This window comes from Fistularia commersonii, chromosome 2, assembly GCF_037954325.1.
Source record: "Fistularia commersonii isolate RoL2024-O1a breed Wild chromosome 2, RoL_Fcom_v1.0, whole genome shotgun sequence".
Lineage (NCBI taxonomy): Eukaryota > Metazoa > Chordata > Actinopteri > Syngnathiformes > Fistulariidae > Fistularia > Fistularia commersonii.
The window spans coordinates 14,149,941-14,169,579 of NC_141285.1; the positions used below are offsets into that span (position 1 = coordinate 14,149,941).

The following is a 19,639-nucleotide window of genomic DNA, read 5'->3' on the forward strand; positions in this document are numbered from 1 at the left end:
AAGAGCTTTCTCTCTATATTTATGTTATTTCAATTATTCAATTAATAAGATGACAACCAGACATGTGTTCCATCTTTGAGCACAGCCATCCTTGAACAGGAACGTATCCTCCCTGAGCATATTTTTTGTTTCTGAGCACAGTTGTCCTTGAACAGGAACCTACCCTCCCTGAGCATATCAAACCTGGACAAAATATCACAAAGCGCAAAGGAACCGTATGAAAAAACTATGCAAAGGTGTAGTATGAGCTGACCTCACTCCTGCATGACTATGCATGACCTGTATTATCCAATGAAAGTTGGTATGTAAATAAACACACTCAAACATTAAAAGGCCGGGCAAGGAGGAACTCAGTGGGATTCTCTGGATCTTGCCTCCAAAGAGCGCGCTGAGTCTCCCCCTCTGCAGACGTCAAAAGAATAGTCACTATCTGTGTTATTTCTTACGATAACCTCAGTCTCCTCTTTACAGGCTTCAACTTAGACCAGCATGAATTAGAATTACTCTCCAACATTAAGCCACTCCTCTCCATTTGTTACAAAAAAGGAATTCTAAATTTAAATACTGAAAGAAAGGAAAATTTAACGAGGGAATACTAAAAGTGTTATTCCAAGAAATATATGTACAGTCACAAATACTGACGTATTATTGCACCTGTCCACACATTACTTACATTGTTATGATGACGATGATGCAACCCATTCTCAGTAAAAGAAGAAAAAGATTTTACTGGCAATGCGTCACATGAGTCAGTATTCCAATTCACCACATAGTCACCACATGGGTATATGGAAACACATATTTGTCACAACATATGTCTCAGATCACTGAAGGAAATCTTGTGGGAAAGCAAATGTGTGTATCACGCTGTGGTTAAGTGTTAATGCCCAGCTGCCTGAAATATCACATTACACACAGAGCCTGAGAGAGCAATTGCAGTTCTGTATTTCTGCCCTCATGTTCTCAGTGTAAGGAGACTTCTGCTCATGCACAAACACACATGCACACTGAGGAGAACCCAAGCTGTTGGTTTTCTGTCCTGTGGAGACTTCATTGAGCTTAGAGAGAGGTAAGATTTGTTTTTCCTTGAATTCAATATACTGATATAAATTGAACAAAAGCAAACTGCCATTGAGAAAAAATGTTCTCTGTAAATGTCAATATCATATCAACATCTAGCCCATCCTAAGAATCATAATACAAATGTATTCACCAGCACTCAGTTTGATGCACACGAACAGTTTTAAATGAGATCACATTTAATTTTAAGCTTAAAAAAGATTACATTGAATAAAATTTTTACAATGGTTGCAAAAGCGTGTAAGATGTTATTTTATGTGCAGAGCAACGCATTTATGAACCAGTTCTGCATTCATCCATTTTAAAAAAAGAATTCAATTGGAGCATCGTAATTTGTAGAGCCATACCGTATAAACATCTGTACCATCCGAGGTTCTGTAATTTATTTTTTAATCCATTAAATTTGTTTCTCCTTTTTTTATCAGGGAAGAATCATGTCTTCTTGTGCCCTGAAGCCTAGAAATAAGAACCCTTATGCAGCCATTCAGGTGGACCCAGACAGTGACTACATCACACCAGGAACCTTGGACCTTGAGCAAATGTTCTGGTCTGGCACAGGGGCTCAATATGAACATGTGAACCAAGTGTGGCAAAATATCTTCGTTGGAGATGAGTGAGTGAATGATCATATTCTCCAGGTTCTCTGGTTACCTTTCAAATCCAAAAACATCTAAAGCCAACTGAAGACTAAATTGCTAAGACATGTGAATGGGCGAATGGTTGTACTATTTGTCTATATGGCTCTGTAAATGAAAGGTAACTAGTCCAGGCCGAATCCCACCTCTCGCCAAATGACAGCTGGGATTGGCTCAAGCCCCACCCCGACCCTAAGTGCAGAATAGGTAGTATAGACAATGAATGGATGAAAATTCTTGTCGATTTGATGTCAGGATGGGTGTCAGGATAATAATCTCTACGTTTCATACAGAAGAACAAGGAGATGATTATTGATTGAAGGAGGAGGAAGGAGCAGTACACCCAAATGTATGTCCACCAAAATCCTCAGCAACTTTTACAGACGTGGAGAGTGTCATGGCCAGCTCCTTCACTCTTTGGCATAGAAGCTGCTCGGTACTTTACAGGAAGGCCCTCAAGAGGGTGATTGAAATGGCCCAGAAAATCTCTGGAGCGATTTCCCATAATCTCAGAACATTTACATATCAAGGGCCATCAGGATGACCAACTGCATCGCAAAAGACATTTCAAACTTAGCCTATTCACACTTCTGCCATCAGGTAGACACCACAGGACTCTGAAAGCAAGAACAAAGATAATCACAAAACCTTTTTCCCCACAGGCTGTCAGACTCCTGAACTCACCCTGCACTTAAAACCCCACTGAATGCTTACACGGCAGTTTGTTAGTTAGTATTCATTACTTAAATTATTATTGTGCAATAATTTACTCCTTGCTTGTAATGTTTTTTTAGTACGTCTCTGTAAACTTTCTCCCATTCTGCTGCTGCTACCGTGTTATTGTATTGTTTAGTATTATTGTCTGTAATTGTCTCTTTTGCTATTTGTCTGGTGTAAAGGGTACAAAGAGTGTACAAAGTTAGAATTTCATTACATTATCTGAATCACTATATTCTTCCAACATATATGACAGTAAAATCTTGATTGTGTGTGTGTAAAATAGGAAGACAGCCCTGGAGCGCCATGGCCTGAAGGACCTGGGTATCACACATGTCCTGAATGCAGCAGAGGGAAAGTGGAATAATGTGCTGACTGGTGCAGATTACTACAGTGATATGGACATCCAGTATTATGGGGTGGAGGCTGATGACAAACCCACTTTCAACATCTCCCAATACTTCTGCCCTGCAGCTCAGTTCATTCACACGGCCCTGAGTCATCCACAGAGTGAGTCTGAGTGAAAATTAATTGATAGCAACATAAGAACAAAAGAACTTATACCTGGACGTAATTAGTTGGAAAATGTATATTTTTGAACAATAACTATGAGTCAGTATTGGACAGCAACACAGCTGTTCGAATTTGGCATGTGAGAAACACTGCAATGGACTTGAAATGAGGCCATCTGTATGTGATTGCAGTAAACTTTAACCTGTTTCCCCACTTAAGACTATTGCACCAACATTTCAAAGTTATCAATTGCACAAAATACCAAGAAATTGTCTTTTTATTTTAAATAAAGTGTATTTCGCTCACAGGCTTTGCCAGGCTTTACATGCAAACACCTTAAGTGGCTGTGTCTGTGATCTTACGCTTCACTTTTGCTTACAGTGGGGTCAACTGATTGTGATGGACTTTGTTTTTACACTCGGTTTTGTGTGATAACTCCACTAACACTATAGACTACTTAAGTTATCGTCTTATTCTGTTAGATGTCAAATTATCACTAAATACTATTAATCAGGTTAGAATTGCAGATAAACGCTATGATACATTGCTTACTTTTTTCATCTTCCTTTAAAGGATGTTTATTCATAAAATTCACTCTAATGATGTGACTATGAGTGTTACCACTCTTGCACCTTGTTACTGTTCCTTTTTATATTCATGGAGGCATTTTTTGCCAACTCCTTGCTTCATTATAAATTGTGCTTTGATACAGAGGCAAAATCACTGAAATCGTTTTGCCATTCAATTCCTTATTGTGTATTTTCTCTTTTTGCTGCAGACAAGGTGCTGGTACACTGTGTTATGGGTCGGAGCAGGTCAGCAACCTTGGTCTTGGCATACCTAATGATGATGCATAGTCTTAGTGTGGTGGATGCTATCAAGCATGTCCGAGAGCGGCGATGCATCCTGCCAAATCACGGTTTCTTGAAGCAGCTCCGAGCTCTGGATATCACACTGCAAGAGGATAGGCTGAAACAAAGAGGTGCACAAGACTAACAGTGTGTAATGTGGTGATACCTTACCAAAGTTTTTTGATTCTGTTATCTTAAAAAGGACACTAGATATGAAACATGTCTTAAGTTGTAAAGAAATAACCCAGTAAGACAAGCTGCAGAAAAAATACCTTTAAATGATTTATTTGTAACTTTTAGGCATGGTGAAGAAAACAAGCAGAGAAAGGGTCACATAAGGCTTTTTGGTGTACTGGACGATATGATTTTATGGAGGGATAATCTGCTGCATTTCATTGCTACCAATCATACAAAGTAAAAAGAATTCTCCCAACCCTGTAAGATCCTTTTTTCCTGGTTAACATTTACAGGTAAATTCAAGCATTTGAAGTTCATAACTCAATGAAAGACAGAAATATAATGATTACCATTTGCAACACTGTTTATATTTTCTATTAATACCTTTTTCAGCTAATATTAAAACTGAAGCTGTCTTCAAGGACCTAAAAGGCTACAAAACTAAGACAGTGAAAAATTAAATTAGAATGCCCACTGGTATCCACTGTCACACTATTTTAAAAGTATAAGCGTGTAAATTATTGTCAAATTTGACCTGCCAAATGACATTTCACCTCTTGCCTTCAAGAAAAAAAAAGTCCAATTGCAACAACAAAATTTGACGATTCACCATGATAGATGACTGATAACTCTCATAGAGATAATTACTTCATATTTTTCCCAAAAGAAATGCTGTATGAGCAAGCATTTTTTTAACTGTTTTTACCTTTTATTTCTTACATAACACCATGTGCCTATCATTTCCCTATTTTTCCAGGCAAAGAGCCATGTAGAACAATATAACCTGGAGACCACCGTCTATAAACTATAAACATTTTGAATCAAAAAGGCACTCATCACAAAAACATTCTCACAAACTTGTGAATGATGGGGCCTATCATTAGGATAGGGGAGGCCAAACTTGACATATATCAGAAGGCCTGGTGGGTAGAGGGGGAAAAAAAAAAAAAACTGATCCTAAACATTTTGTTTCACAACTGGCCTGTTTAGTTAAAACCAAAACAATGACAATCAAAACCAGAAAAAATGAACAAGTCTAAAATCAACAATTACCGCAAATTTCGATGCACTCTTAAAACATCTCTTACAGTTCACTTTTTTACCATCTGTGCATCGACCAGTTTAGAAGTAGCTTCTTATGCACTGATTTTGTCTCCAGAGAAATGAAGAGAAGACTGGAGCTGATGGGCTTCAAATGCAGTGAAATGGTGAAAAAGCCAAAGAGGATTACTTTTCATGAAATGATATCATCGCATCCAGTTACAATTTTAAAATTCTCAAAGGTCACAAACACCATGCCATGACAGCATGTGGCGAGGCCTGCTGTGACCATGTCAGTTTCAGTGTCATGTAAAATGTGCTTCTGGAGACAAAATCACCACAAAAGTGTCTACTGGGCAGAATGTAGTAATGAAACTTAACAGTATTGTTCATTGAATAAGGGAGGCTATAAGACCTGGGAGCACAGAGTACTTGTGGAATGATGACAACAGGGCACTGGTGATTGTGATGGTGTCATCGTATTGCCAGTTACCTACAGATTGAATATGTACTTTTCAAATATAGGGGTTTAAACTGCCCTGGGTCCAAACAGTCTTGAAGGGTTAAAGGCCGGCTTCTCTGGAGACCATGGTGAAGTATTTGGGAGCTAGATGTTTAAACACTTTACTCAACTTGTCATTTGGACAAGTTGAGAAAAACGTTTAAACATCTAAAAATACCAATAACACGCGGCAGCATCGGTTAGTAACGACCCCCATGGGCCAATGAGTGAGAAGATGAGTGCGTTTGTATTTCAAGTAAAAGAGCCAAAAATGGCTGGTGTAAAACGGTACAATACACTGGCACCACCATGTGGGCAATACAGAGACAGGCATGACTATTTGAAGGCACCAAACTATCATTGGAAATGCTTCTTTGAACTGGACGGTGAGGATTCAAACACATTTTGGACGAATTATTCATATTCAGATCGATAACCATATGTATAATGATGTTTACACTCTTCCTATCAGCACATATCCAAATGCACTGGGGACAGCAAAGTAGGAATTGTACTGTACTGGGAAACAGGTTTCTTCACAGTACATGTGACAGTTAACACTGAATCTTGAACCTTGTTGATTTTAAAAAGGGGGATGGAGGGGTACAGACACAGGGAGACTTAAATTTCAGCCTGAAGAAAATTTCCTCAGTTGAAGTTGGGCTTTTCTGGGAAGGTGCAGCCTGGCCGTTGGATGATGACGTTGGCAGCATAGTGAGCCGCTTTTACACACTGACACAGCGGTTTGGACTGGACTAGCTCGGACAGGAAACCTGCATCACAAGGAGAAAAAAAAAATTTAAATCCAGGTCTTGGGAAAACAGTGACGGCAAGCAAATTTTGGATTTCTGTGTATATGAAATACCAACAACACACAAAGACCGTACCTCCTACAAAGGCATCACCTGCACCATTTGTGTCCACAATGTTCTCAGGATCAATTGGGAGAATGGCAAAACTCTCAACCTTGTCACCTGAGCACACACACACACGCGCACAAAAAAAATTATATAAACAAATTTCAACAGGACAGGAATGACAGGAAAGACTGAAATAAGTAATGAAAGGAAAGAAATACGATCTTACTTTGAGCCATAATTGTTTCATCCTTTCCCTGGGTCAAAACTACAATTCTCTGTCTCTTCGTATTGACTTTTGGCAAAGCCTGTGCTTTCTTGGCAATTTCCTTGATGTCTTTGGTCTTCAGACAAAAAAACACATCACAAAAACATGTTAGGAATGCAAAAAATATTTGAAATACGGCACTGATTATTTGCAGAGATTTTGCAATATTCGCTTATATTTACCTCAAACTGTAGCTCTTTAGCAAATGTAGCAGCTTCCTGTGGAATGAAACAAGTGCTTTAATAGTAATCTACACCTTTACATTGAACACATATGTTAAAAGGAAATTACACTCGGCGTCTGCCTTACGGTCTCATTGCCGAACAGCATGTCGACATACGGCATGACCTTCATGAGGTTGTCCTTGTAGAATTGGCAGATGAATGGCGCAGAGAGGTTCAGACAAAACAGCTTGTTATTTTCAGAAGCATGCTTTGCAACTTTTAGGATGGACTCAACCGAGACAGTCAGGAAGAAACCCTGGAAGCAAACAGTAATATTGACCTTTGGTTCCGCCTGTGAATAAATGTGGGCTTAAATACTCAAAGAATCCTGAATATCTGCTGCTTACGGCAATATAGTAAACGTTAGCTTTTTCCACCAGCTTCCAATTGTCTTCCAAGTCTAGATGCTTATCTTTCTTGTAACAGTTAGCAGCAGCTAGGTTAGCCACCAGAGACCTGAGAGGAAACAGCACCAGAAAGTCAGTTAATGTCAGTTACAATTATTAAGGAAAAAGCTAAATAATTGAGTAGCATCTAATATGCCTGTTGTTTCAATGACAAACCTGTTACAGCCGGTGATACAAGCAGCACAGGTCCCTGTGGGCTCCTCATCCTGCTCATAGTAGTGGGCATCAACATGGGATTCCTCCGCCTTCTGCTTGAGGATCTCACCAAATTTGTCTTTGCCAATGCAACCGAAGAACGTGCCCACTTTATGTGGCTCTTGGATCATCCACTAAAGAAAGTAAATACAAATTAATGAGAAGACAGGTATATGGGGTTAAAAAAAAATCTAATTGAATGATAATGTTTTATAATGAATTTAAAAAAATAAATAAAAAAACAGGATAAAATTTTGACTTTAATATAAATAAATAATGTGGAATACAGCACAATATAATTTCATGTATTTGCAAATGTTCTTATTTTTTAGATTTTCTTTTGTCTTATTTTGTGACTGCTTACCAATATCAGGCCAAAATTTAGCTCATTTCTTGATTTATAATATAATTTTTTGGAGATAAATTGAATTATAATTTTTTCATTCATTGCTTGTATTCATGCCAATCATGACATGTAATAACAGCAAGTGCTGCATGATATGAAAAATCACCTATCACTACCAGGACTCCTAACACCCAGATGATGATGAATTTGTGATGTACAAAACTGACCTGAGCAATCTTTATGGAGTTTTGTGTGGCTCCCCCTGCATGGTATTCCACTTTAAACTTCTTCACCAGCTCCTCAAACCTACCAACAAAAACAAACCTGAATGTCATCCGAACAGCTAAATTCCTAATCAGGACTTTTTTTTTTTAACCCAAAATCAGTTTACATTTTTCCCACCCTCACACTATACTTAGATCACTGGTATCCTCTTGCAGTGATGAATAACCTACAAATCCTGATTAAAAGCCACAATTCATGACACTTATTCTCCATTCAAAAGCAGTCTTAGATGCCAGTACCTGCAGTCTTACGTCACACCAAATCAACCACATGCCTACAGGAGCGCATACGCTTCACTGCCTACCACTGGCTAAAGAAGCAAAAGACACTCCATGTTTCAGCTTCCAACAGATACTCAGAGCTGAGGAGTATGTCCCTTACGATGAGCATCACATACTCTACACTGTCGCAGTGATTCTAAGCATCACAGGTGCCCTGTGTTACAAACAAGAGCCAGGGTGTGCATGCTGTTGAAAGGAGTCATGAACTGCTGAGTCTCTGTCTCTCAATGTCTGTGGGTCCATTGAAAAGACATTTTACTTGCTTGCTTGTTTTTTTTTCCGGCTTTTTATTGCATGTTGTTACCGATAGCAGTTACAAATCTTGAACTATGGCTAATCATAAATTCTATTTAATCCTAAGAACCTTGTAAGACTTCTTAATGAATATATCAAGGAAGTTTATAAAGGAAAGCCCGTTATTTCCTTTCAGCTACAACACACGTGGTCCATATACTCCACGTGGGGCGATGTGAGCTTCTCACAGCCCACAAACTATAGGCATATATTTCCTGCAAGCTACTGGGAAGTGATACATAAAACAGGCTCATTTGAAACAAAAAAAAGAGAGAGAAAAAAATACAAATGAGACCTGAAACCTGTACTGGCCTAACTGTATTCCTGAGGGGAATTGTAGATAGATCATTTATCATTTGCACCATTTCCAATGTAAACCTGTCTGACAGTTTTCAAGATTGTTATCAAATGAGATTAGGAACCACCCTTGTTCAACAAGTTAATTTGGAAATACTTTTACTATTCTTGTGAGTCGTATCATGACTTGGAATGTCACAACCAGTCTTTAGGTTAAGCTTGTGATGACACAGAACATCTCTTTAGTTTTCTTCAAAAGAAACATGAAATTTAGGGTAAGGTCTGGGAAACTTTGCTGTGTCAATTGGAGCATTTACAACAAATGTAATCCTTCGCAAATTTGAAATGAGATCAGTTCCTCACCAACTAGTCATCTATCAACTCATCTCCAGAGGCAACAGATGACTTGAAAATTAATCATAACTGATATGACTGAGAAGGAAAATTTAAAACTTTCATTGTTACACCAGTTCTATTCACAAGTTTATCCCTACCTTAGAATAGTGATTCAGTGCACATTAGTAAATAAAAGTCACACACAGTCTTATCTACTTCTGTTAAATGTTTGCTTTCTGGTTCTCGCAACAGATGGACAGGGAGGTGAAGAATCCTGGTTTTCTATTGGTTGAGACTGACTCTTAGTGCTGTTCTGTCATTGGTTTCCTTTGAAGGAACGGAGGTCAATTGTGGTACTTTGTGGCCTGTTTTGACTGGCGCACTCCAGACCAGAGATGAACAAGCTAAGTATGAATGTAGGCGCAGGAGCTTTCGGCTTACTCTGTTACATGACGTGCTGAACCCGTGTTTAAGCACTTTTCCCCACAGGCAGAGCTGAGGCAATATAAGAGATACTAACAGTTCTTTGTGTTTATCCTCGGCCAGGATCTGGTCATTTGGCTTCAGGGCGTACCTGCAGATCAAAGACAACAAAACAGGATATGAAAAAACACTGAGGGCCGGGACAATATGCGAAAAACCTGAATAGTATTTTGTAAAGTTTGGTTTCCTCTGTCATAGTATTTTGTTTTCAAATGTAGATGAGGCCATTATTAAATCATGGAAACGTTGAATCACTCCACCTGGCTTTCAGAAATTCAACATAGCCATCTGTTTCGACATCGACACAATCCTAATTTGTACGTTGGTCACAGTGCAAAAATGACTCCGGTTTCTTCCAAGTGCTAAAAACAGGCTCTTGTGGAAGTTTTATTCCCGATTTCTTCTGTGTGAGATTGAATTAGGCTTTTTTTTAACTCTAATCCAGGAGTTAATGCAGGGCATTTGAGAGTGGACTTTGAACTGGAGTCTGGAGGTGTCCTTTGCCCTGGTCACTTCATTGTGACAAAGCTTGGACATGCAGAAAAGTCACTCGGAGTTGGCAGTGACTTGCTATTTCAAATAATTACAAAGTAAGCCAAATCATTAAATAAACTGAGAATAACCTGTAAAGTGTTGCACAGATAAATAAAATATGATCAATTATTTTTTAAGAGAGGGGGGACGTTAAGCCCTGTTCACTCAAAACATATTTCATCAACCTGCTAAAATCTAATCATTGGTGTATGAAAGGAGACAAAACTGGCAGCTTTAACACCTAAATAGACAGCATCTCACTGTAATATCGGTAAGATACTTGTGATTACTATTATTCTAACAAATCTGCTGGACTTACAGCTCTTTCTTACTCCTAACCCTTTCACAATTAATTTCCTTTATTAAATTTCATTCCCAAACCTGTTTTCCAAAGCATGAGCTTTCATGTGGGTGCCCTATCTGACCCAAAATTGTCTGTGTCACTTGCTCTTGTCTAGATTTTAAGGAAGAAAATGTATGTTATCATACTCCGTGTTGTTTACAAGTACATTTATTTTATTGTATGGGTTTATCAGTCGGAGTATTAACATTTAAGAGCAAAATACGGAAATTTCAATCTTTGTAGGGGCTTGGAATATAACTACTTTGAATCATTCAGAAACATCCCAAAGTAGTGGACAAGTGAAATAGCAAGAAATTAATCTCATTGATAATATTCTTTAACTTACCGTTCCAAGAAGTCTTTATCCACCACAGCGCTGATGTCCAGTAGGGGATTTCCCATTCCAAAGAGTAAATTTGGGCTGAAACAGAGGGAAAGATTCATAAAAACACATAAGTACCATGCCCATTGGAAAAAGTGACTCAGTGCAGCATCAAGTATAATTCTTTTTTACTGACACCCCGGCGAACTTGTACTGGGTAGTCCGTAATATTCATTTACTTCATTTAAAAAGAAAAGTTTGCTCTCTTCTTAGTATGCTACTTATCTGACTGTTTGCACTTTGTTAACCATGTGACTTTAATCACATGAATAAAAAAAAACCTTGTTTTTGACTGAAAAGAGGAAAACAGTGCCTTTCTGGGACAAACAGTCCAGGACCATGGACGCTATAACCTTTATATGAATGTAGTTGAAGAGAAGACCCAGCAAATCATGCACATAATCACGTTATAACATTTGCAGCAAGGCAATATCAGGACAGCAGCAGCCTGTGCTTGTGCAGTATTCTTTCCTGGGGCAACAGCAACATACAGGGCTTGAATATCCAACAATAATGGAGTCTTGTTTTGCCAAAAACAATTTCCATGTAGCACACTACTATTACGACTACAATACCCAGCAGTAAGCTCAAGAAAGCTGCTAATTTTGTGTCCATGTAACAAAGAACTTGTATAATCAGTAAGCTATTTTGTCAAATGTCTGGAAAAACTGATTTCTCTGCAACAACGCCAAAACAATCTTTGAATTATTACAACAAAAACACAAAGATTAAGATTGTCTGAGATCCGGGCCTGGTTTTCTTTATTACTACCTGTGCCGTTCAGTATGAAAAGAAACCGGATTCTTTGGTCAAATATCCAACAGATGCCACGCTCCCATAATTGAGCGACAAAACATTTTCCGTTCAGCAGCCATTTCTCCACTAATACGTGTCAAGGAGATGGGTTTTCTCTTCTTTCTCTTTTCTGCTACTCCCTTCTCCAAAAGCAGCGCATAATTTTTTCCTACATAAAATGTAATGAATAAGGGGTATGTGCAGCCAATTTCACAAAGCTACATCCCTCCCTTTAGATCTTAATTAATCAAGATAGCCAAATAGCCTTACCTCAGCAAAGACATGGTGAGACTTTCTCTGTGTGCACTACAGATACCTACAGACTTGTTGAAATAACAAAAAGCCAGCTCAATGTAGACAAAAAAAATCAAAAGTCCATCGCCTCAGAATGAAGACCTGGTCTACTACTGGAAATCTGACAGCGTGGATAGGATACTCATGCAAAGGGGAGAGGCGAGTATGCAGTCTCAACACACACTGAGACTAACACTCACACACACACTCACACTCACACACACACACACACACACACACACACACACACACACACACACACACACACACACACTTCACAACACCGTGAGAGGAGTGCTGATGATAGGGGGCCACTGAGATGGCATTAATTAAATCTCCGTGGAGCTGGATTAGGGGGTAACCCATCGTGACAGATTTACAAAGAACAAGAACAAAAAAAAAAAGCTCAAACGTCACATTTTCAAAACCACGTGGCGAGAGGGCGCGTTAATAAGTTTTGGGAGCAAGTAAATAATCGTCCTCGGCAAGAGGGGGATTCGCCCGGGATATGAAAGTTACTTATTACGAAGTTACAAGAGTAACGTCCGAGTATTTCTAAATAATAAAAACAACATGCAGCCGCAGCCGCAGCTGCAGATCAAGCGCTATTGGCGCACGTTAGTTACATAGATGTGGATGGCGCGGGTATTCGGATAAATTTAGCAATGGTGCGGCTAGTTAGGCGTGCACACTGGATCAAACGCCTTCAAACGTGCACGTGGTTATCTTGAAACAATCATTATTCCATGCAACAATTCTCATTTTGGAAAAATCGTAAACGAAATTATATGTTAATGCAGAGAATCCACACAATCGATTGTAACGTCTTCGGAAGATTAAACTGTTTTGCCTTTCAACAATAGGTCACCTTAGTTTGACCGGAGACGTTTTAGTAGGACTCGCCGTCTTCTCATCCTCAGACACTTTGATTTTCTTTGCTTTTGGTTCTCCTTCTTTGGTTCGCTTTAGAGAAGCCATGGTTGCAAGTCGCCTTCACCTTTTACCGGTGAGAAATGTGGCGGGTCTTGGCACTCCCTGATCAAGGGCTTTCAGGAGCGGCTGTATCGTGACGTCCCCAATCGACTACCCACCCCCTACACACACACACACACACACACGAATTGGCCCGTGATTGTACATTGTTAATATAAAATCAGAACCAATTGATTTAGTATCGACATTTATTATTTCTAAGCAACGTAGTGACGTTCTTGGGAACTGCTATATTTAAGTTGAACCGAAGGGGGTCACTTTCATACTTTAATACAAGTCAAACACAATATATGTGTTTATATGAAGGCTGTTTCACATTGCACACTCATGAAATTTGCACTTTACGCTATGCTGTTGTCAACACACTACCCATACCATTAAACTGTTGTGGGAAGTAGTTGATGTTATTATTGTCGTAACTCACCAGCAGCCGTCATTCGATTAACCATCTCTTTGAAAGAAGCTACTACTGGACTTAGTGGAATGGGGTGTAAACAATTCTACGAGGAATAAATGTGTGGCAGTTAAAAATGTGTTAAACTAAATCGTAAAAGAACAGCATGTAAAGACCTTTGAGATGGCACTCAGGGCACAACATCCCATAGTTTCTGCGAGCTGATAGGAATTAGCTGTCTATAGATTTTGCCTGACTGAAATGTTAGAACTTTGACTTAAAAATACCAAATTTCACTGTCTTCAAGGGTAAATAGTAATTTAAAATAGTAATAAAACTTTATAAAAATAACTTGAACTTTCAGAATTCCACCCACTGAATTTGTGGTGTGTAAATTGTAGTTACGTGTGCAAAAAATGCCAGGCGGTACCTAAATAGCTAATTATTTTTTTTTGCCGTATTGGCATTGAGCATCATTCCTGGCAGAAGGAGCCGCAGTTAGCAGGTAAAACTTTTCAGAATCTTAAAAACTTTTATCTTGTAAATATAAATTCAGCTCAAAACCTTTATGTTGCTGTTATTCCCTGAATTCTGTCGTAATTATGAATCTAGAGATAACATTAATGTCCGAAGTTGAATCCACCCTGTAAAGTTACCTGGACTGAGGTTAGTTTCTCAGACTGAAAGTTGGTTAATGTTAATACTTAAATGACTTTTTAAAATCATTTTTGATTGACATGTGCAATGGCTATGCCGAACTATGAGTGAAACCCTGCCTCTATCATTGCCCAGCATCATTGTCACAGACACGTTTCGTAATAGAGCAATACTAACATCTACAACCACTTCATTGTTGAAGACAATATGATCCACAGTCTGTTCCTGGTTAATCACTCGGGAGACATCTTCCTCGAAAAACACTGGAAGAGTGTCATCGGCCGGACTGTTTGTGACTACTTTTTCGAAGCGAAGGAGAAGGCAGTGGACCCGGAGAATGTGCCTCCTGTGCTGCGCACGCCGCACCATTATCTCATCACAATATACAGGAGCAAGTTGTTCTTCCTCTCAGTCATTCAGACAGAAGTGCCTCCCTTGTTTGTGATTGAGTTCTTGCACAGAGTGGCAGACACTCTTCAGGTATGAATTAAATCCTGTAAATGTTCTTTTTAAATATACTTAATCTGATTTTATGCTTACAAGTATGGAGCAGGTTTTACCATATTTTCCAATTTCGTACATTATTTAATATATGTACATACATATGTATTGTGGTGGGTTAGAGATTAGCAAGGTAATAGTCTGAGTCAAAGATAGCTTTATCTTTCGGAGACGGTTTTAATTCAACAGTTAATGAACAGTGGATACTCTCTATCTCAGCGCTAAAAGTTAGACTGAAGGTGCCCCCTCCCCCATTACGACATTAGTGTCATACATCAACCACAACATTATACAGCTATTCAGCAACGGAGTTCACTAACACAGAACCATTAGAAGCTCCCAACAGTCATCATCTTCCCCTGGAAAGAATTCTGGGGTTCCACCAGTCTCCCCACCCTACACTACTACACACACACACACACACACACACACACACACAAACACACGTACACATATAGCATATATCAAAGTATCACTTCTCTTGATTTATTCTGTAGGAAAAACTAATGAAGGGAAGGGACTGTGTTGGATAAAGTATGTGTTACAAACACAGGAAATTTTACTTCTGTATTTAAATCTTGTTCACTCTGTTATTTTAGCACAGAAAAACAAGATGCAAAGTGATGAGTTTCACTTCCTACACACTATATTCAGGGGACCTTCTGCCACATATTCTGGGGTAGAGTTATCTGATTTCTCAGAGTTGGTTATCAACAGGACTACTTTGGAGAATGCTCTGAAGGTGTCATTAAAGAAAATTTGGTGACCGTGTATGAACTGCTGGAAGAGATGCTTGACAATGGATTTCCGCTGGCAACAGAGTCCAATGTCCTCAAAGAGATGATTAGACCTCCCACCATCCTGCGATCAGTTGTTAATACTCTCACAGGTAAACAGGCCGAGGTCCTGAACTGTCTCCTTCCTGACTAGCCACTTACTTCTACATCCAAGCATATTTAAGCAAATGTGTTTTTTTCCCCCTGCTTATTCCAGGGGGAAGTAATGTTGGAGATACACTGCCAACTGGTCAGTTGTCCAATATACCTTGGAGGCGGGCTGGTGTTAAATACACCAATAATGAGGCATATTTTGATGTGATCGAGGAAATAGATGCCATTTTGGACAAATCAGGTACTTTTTGGGTTTCTGTATCGGACAACAAGGAAGATTAAGATAATATTAAGGTTACTCATGAAGCTGCATCTTTTTCCAGGAACGACTGTATTTGCAGAGATCCAGGGTGTAATTGAAGCATGTGTGAGACTCACTGGGATGCCTGATCTCACTTTGTCATTCATGGTTGGTTGCTTTATGCCGTATGTGGTTTGAATTTCGCTATTATGGGTTTTTAATGGGTGAAAATCACGTTTATCACTGTCATCTTCACAGAATCCTCGTCTTCTTGACGATGTGAGTTTTCACCCGTGTGTGCGTTTTAAGCGCTGGGAATCTGAGCATGTCCTCTCATTCATCCCACCTGATGGAAACTTCACACTCATGACTTATCATGTCAGCACTCAGAAGTAAGCAATGGAAGAAATGTTCATTTCATTTATAAAATAACTGAGAAAGAAATATGAAGATTTTTTTTTGTTAAATTTTCATACTTTCAGTGAAGTCCACTAACTAATAGTTGAATAATTACTATGTGGAAAACAGTACCGTACAATACAAAACAAATCTTGTCCAAAAGGTGATCTGGGTTTTAGTTTCACCGTCAAATTATAGTGAGACCTTATTGTTGTTTGAACACCAGCTAACCATGAGCTGCCATGCTCACTGTTAATCGCCCCTTGTCTCATTTTAATCTCGCATTTTGTTGCCTTGTAACTGTAAATCTAGTCTAATCTAATCTAATCGAATCGAATCGAATCGAATCTTTGCTGTCCCCCTCAGTCTTGTAGCCATTCCAGTGTACGTGAAGCAGAACATCAATTTCTTTGACACTGGATCATGTGGTCGCCTGGACATCACTATTGGACCCAAGCAAACGATGGGGAAGGCAGTTGAAGGCTTGAAGGTCACAATCCACATGCCAAAATCTGTGCTCACTGCCAACCTCACAGCCACACAGGGTAGCTACACCTATGACCTCACCACTAAGGTAATTATGTCCAGCAGAAGCAGATAACCTCTTTACGGTGTAGTTTTTTTGTCACAGGATTTATTGATTACAAACTTAAATGTTCAACCATGGCGGCACAGTGGTTCGTACTCACCCCTCACAGCACGGAGGATCCTGGTTTGATTCCCACAGGGAGCCTTTCTGCGTGGAGTTTGGATGTTCTCTGTGGGTTTTCTCCAGGTCCTCCATTTTCCTCCCTCAGTCCAAAAACTTGGAGAAGGTTAATTGGACAAATTGGGAAAATATTGCCCATATACAGTATGTGAATATGTGAAGCAATGAATGGTTGTTTGTCTTTATATGTGGCTCTGGGTTTGAGTAGTGATTCGTCAAGGGCATACCCTGCCTCTCGCCCAATGACGGCTGGGAAAGGCTCAGGGTTTCCCTGTGACCATAAGTGTAGAATAAGCAGAAGACAATGGATGGATGGATGGATGGATGGATGGATGGATGGATTTTCAACCATTAGGTGTGACATATGCACTATGTTAAGGCTATGTGTGCTCACAAGTTTTTACCTTTTGCCTTTGATTTGTTTGTCTGTTAACTATGTTTTGAGGGGTTTCTGGCAAGAGGTAGGGATCCAGTATGAGCTTAGAAAGTTGTTGAACTTTTGAGGAGATCCATGTAACATTATTTCAACAAAGAAATGGCTTAGGTCACTGGTGTTTCAGGTGACAAGGCACAATGGGTTTGTGTCTGTGAGTAGATTTTTCTACCTCATCCTTGTAATCTTCTTATAGCAGGGGGATCTTGAGAACATAGGAAAAAAATGTCTACTTAGACTCAAATGAAGGTCATTTCACAACACTTGTTTTCGTGAAATTTTGCCCAAGTGTGGAGAATGGTGTTTCTTTGCAGCTGAGCCTACTGTATCTCTTGCTCACTCCTCATTTTTTTATTAACCGCCTCATTATGTTTTAATAATTGCTTTCTGTTTATTATAGGTGTTAATTTGGGACATTGGGAAACTGAACCCCCAAAAGCTTCCTAACCTGCGAGGTAGTCTGAGCATGCAGGCAGGAATCCCCAGACCAGAAGAAAACCCCTCACTTAACATTGACTTAAAGATACAACAGCTGGCAATATCAGGTAATTCCTTCAATTTACCTGATCTCTTGACCGTTTTTGAAATTTTGTCCTTGTTTCGAGCTGGACATCCAGAAATGTTATCAAGCAGCTTTAAGCCTCGGCTTGCAAGCACTTTTGCTGGATGTATTATGTTCTTATGTTGTTGTTTCAGTTATCCCTTTCTTTTAAATGCAATTCCTCTAAAACTATATTTAATTTGTCTAAAAAGTTGGAGCCAATTTTTATAATCGTGGTAATCACAGTTTTGGACAAAATTATATTTTAAAAGTTTTTGACCAAATTTTCATATAATAGAATGAGTGTATTAATCTTACAATGGTCAAAGGTCAAATTCAGTGTGAGATGTTATCTGATAGTGTTTGGCAACAACATCAGTTTTAAATGAATCGTGGTGTCAAAGCAGAAGAAACACCATTTCATTTCTTAAAGGTTTTGTGGGCTTTTATATTAGTCCTGGCTCACTTTGCTTCTGCCTACTGTGTTACAGGCCTCAAGGTGAGTCGTCTTGACATGTACGGGGAGAAATACAAGCCATTTAAAGGAGTCAAATACGTGACTAAAGCTGGGAAATTCCAAGTACGGACCTAAATCCTGACTGTCTGAGATCAAAAGTCAAAATATAAGTTGCCAAATCTGATGTTAAATCACCACCTCAGAGTCAGTTCTCCAACTCTTAAATATGGTCTGAATTATGGTTATTAAGATGTGTATTTAGTTTATTTATTGTCTGCCTGGCATTATATATATATATGCACCATACATAACCGGGTGTTTTTCGTGGCCCGTGAAAGGGAAGCCTTAATTGCATTTGTGACCTCTTTGAAGTGCTATTATTTTGTTCAAGTCTTTGTGGCATTGCCCCCATATGCTCACTATATATTTTTTTTATTTGTCTTTCAAGACCTTTGGAGCGTTGTTAGGGTGAGCAATCAATTTGAATTAGAGACACTCGCAGCTCATGCACACCCTGCACACCACCTTACTCTACTACACCACCAACTTGAGAAATCTCATACATTTTGCCTGGATGACTTTTCTTGGTAGCCAATTTTATACCGATACACTCTTCTATAAATATATGTATTGTCTATATTTTGAAAAATCTAAAGTGTCTTATTTCTTACACTACGTAATATCTTGAAACACTGTCTTTATTGCAGGTACTTTTGCACACACTTAACCTTTGATGTGGCCTTGCATAGCAAGATAAGGCGCTTTGTTTACAACATTGTCCCTGATCTTTGTAGGCCTTAAGGAAGCATAAGTAGAAAATAGAGAAAGGGATAGTGAATATGCCCCAAGAAAGATCTGCACTTGAAAGTTTCTGCCGACAGATAAGCTGTGGGCCACTTGCAAGCTAGTGATACAATCCACCTCCATAATGGGAACCATTTTGATAGGAACACCCACTGTAAAATCTGAAAAGTTGTCTCATTATCTTGAGTATGTCTTACACAGCACAGCATTTGCACAATCAGATGTCTACATGGAAAAGGAAGCTCTTGTATGAAGATTAAAATGTATTTTAATGTATAAGATGCCTCATTAAAAAAAGAAAGCTTGACCTATTGATTTGTTTGTATCTGTGTGTATGTGTGTGTGTGTGTGTGTAGTTTATTAATTTGATAATTTAGATGGTTACATTTTAAAGTTGCTATATAAAGAACTGAATACTATGACCGCATCTCTTCATTTGCAGCACCATTAATTAACCCTTGAACACCTCAATATAAAACAAGG

The 19,639-nt window shown here is 38.9% G+C and overlaps 3 protein-coding genes across 5 annotated transcripts; 2 read left to right on the forward strand and 1 right to left on the reverse strand.

Annotated features, from left to right (window-relative positions):
* Positions 1-942: 942 nt before the first annotated feature.
* LOC147236438 (dual specificity phosphatase 29-like) lies at positions 943-4,229 on the forward strand. Its single transcript, XM_086168885.1, has 4 exons — positions 943-1,069; positions 1,506-1,693; positions 2,719-2,942; positions 3,724-4,229. Exons 2-4 carry the CDS (start codon positions 1,515-1,517, stop codon positions 3,939-3,941), a joined length of 621 nt encoding a protein of 206 aa, XP_086025011.1. The 5' UTR covers positions 943-1,069; positions 1,506-1,514; the 3' UTR covers positions 3,942-4,229.
* Positions 4,057-13,717, reverse strand: adka (adenosine kinase a). 3 transcript variants are annotated; one of them, XM_086168857.1, is made up of 12 exons: positions 13,555-13,717; positions 13,006-13,231; positions 11,013-11,087; positions 9,827-9,880; positions 8,041-8,119; positions 7,429-7,601; positions 7,213-7,321; positions 6,951-7,121; positions 6,824-6,859; positions 6,603-6,717; positions 6,404-6,490; positions 4,057-6,289 (listed from the first exon to the last, which is right to left on the reverse strand). In XM_086168857.1, the coding sequence occupies exons 2-12, from the start codon at positions 13,113-13,115 to the stop codon at positions 6,165-6,167; spliced, it is 1,134 nt and encodes a 377-aa protein (XP_086024983.1). In that variant the 5' UTR covers positions 13,116-13,231; positions 13,555-13,717; the 3' UTR covers positions 4,057-6,164. The 3 variants fall into 3 exon arrangements, with proteins under 3 accessions (XP_086024983.1, XP_086025001.1, XP_086024991.1); XM_086168875.1 differs by lacking the exon at positions 13,006-13,231; XM_086168865.1 differs by lacking the exons at positions 13,006-13,231; positions 13,555-13,717 and adding an exon at positions 12,114-12,348.
* Positions 13,718-13,991: 274 nt separating this feature from the next.
* ap3m1 (adaptor related protein complex 3 subunit mu 1) lies at positions 13,992-19,471 on the forward strand. Its single transcript, XM_086168843.1, has 9 exons — positions 13,992-14,029; positions 14,384-14,661; positions 15,400-15,571; positions 15,676-15,813; positions 15,896-15,981; positions 16,072-16,205; positions 16,579-16,786; positions 17,755-17,899; positions 18,387-19,471. Exons 2-9 carry the CDS (start codon positions 14,389-14,391, stop codon positions 18,485-18,487), a joined length of 1,257 nt encoding a protein of 418 aa, XP_086024969.1. The 5' UTR covers positions 13,992-14,029; positions 14,384-14,388; the 3' UTR covers positions 18,488-19,471.
* The last annotated feature ends 168 nt before the right edge of the window (positions 19,472-19,639 follow it).

What these genes read in the sequence shown, in the direction of transcription:
- LOC147236438 (XM_086168885.1), top strand. Translation starts at nt 1,515, where the DNA reads ATGTCTTCTTGTGCCCTGAAGCCTAGAAATAAGAACCCTTATGCAGCC. An exon ending in AATATCTTCGTTGGAGATGA is followed by an intron (nt 1,694 to 2,718) that starts GTGAGTGAATGA and finishes TGTGTAAAATAG; the next exon opens with GAAGACAGCCCTGGAGCGCC. An exon ending in GGCCCTGAGTCATCCACAGA is followed by an intron (nt 2,943 to 3,723) that starts GTGAGTCTGAGT and finishes TTTTTGCTGCAG; the next exon opens with ACAAGGTGCTGGTACACTGT.
- adka (XM_086168857.1), bottom strand. Translation starts at nt 13,115, where the DNA reads ATGGCTTCTCTAAAGCGAACCAAAGAAGGAGAACCAAAAGCAAAGAAA. An exon ending in CTAAAGAGCTACAGTTTGAG is followed by an intron (nt 6,718 to 6,823) that starts GTAAATATAAGC and finishes TTTTGTCTGAAG; the next exon opens with ACCAAAGACATCAAGGAAAT. An exon ending in AGGTGATGCCTTTGTAGGAG is followed by an intron (nt 6,290 to 6,403) that starts GTACGGTCTTTG and finishes CTTGTGATGCAG; the next exon opens with GTTTCCTGTCCGAGCTAGTC.
- ap3m1 (XM_086168843.1), top strand. Translation starts at nt 14,389, where the DNA reads ATGATCCACAGTCTGTTCCTGGTTAATCACTCGGGAGACATCTTCCTC. An exon ending in TATCATGTCAGCACTCAGAA is followed by an intron (nt 16,206 to 16,578) that starts GTAAGCAATGGA and finishes TGTCCCCCTCAG; the next exon opens with TCTTGTAGCCATTCCAGTGT. An exon ending in CCTATGACCTCACCACTAAG is followed by an intron (nt 16,787 to 17,754) that starts GTAATTATGTCC and finishes TGTTTATTATAG; the next exon opens with GTGTTAATTTGGGACATTGG.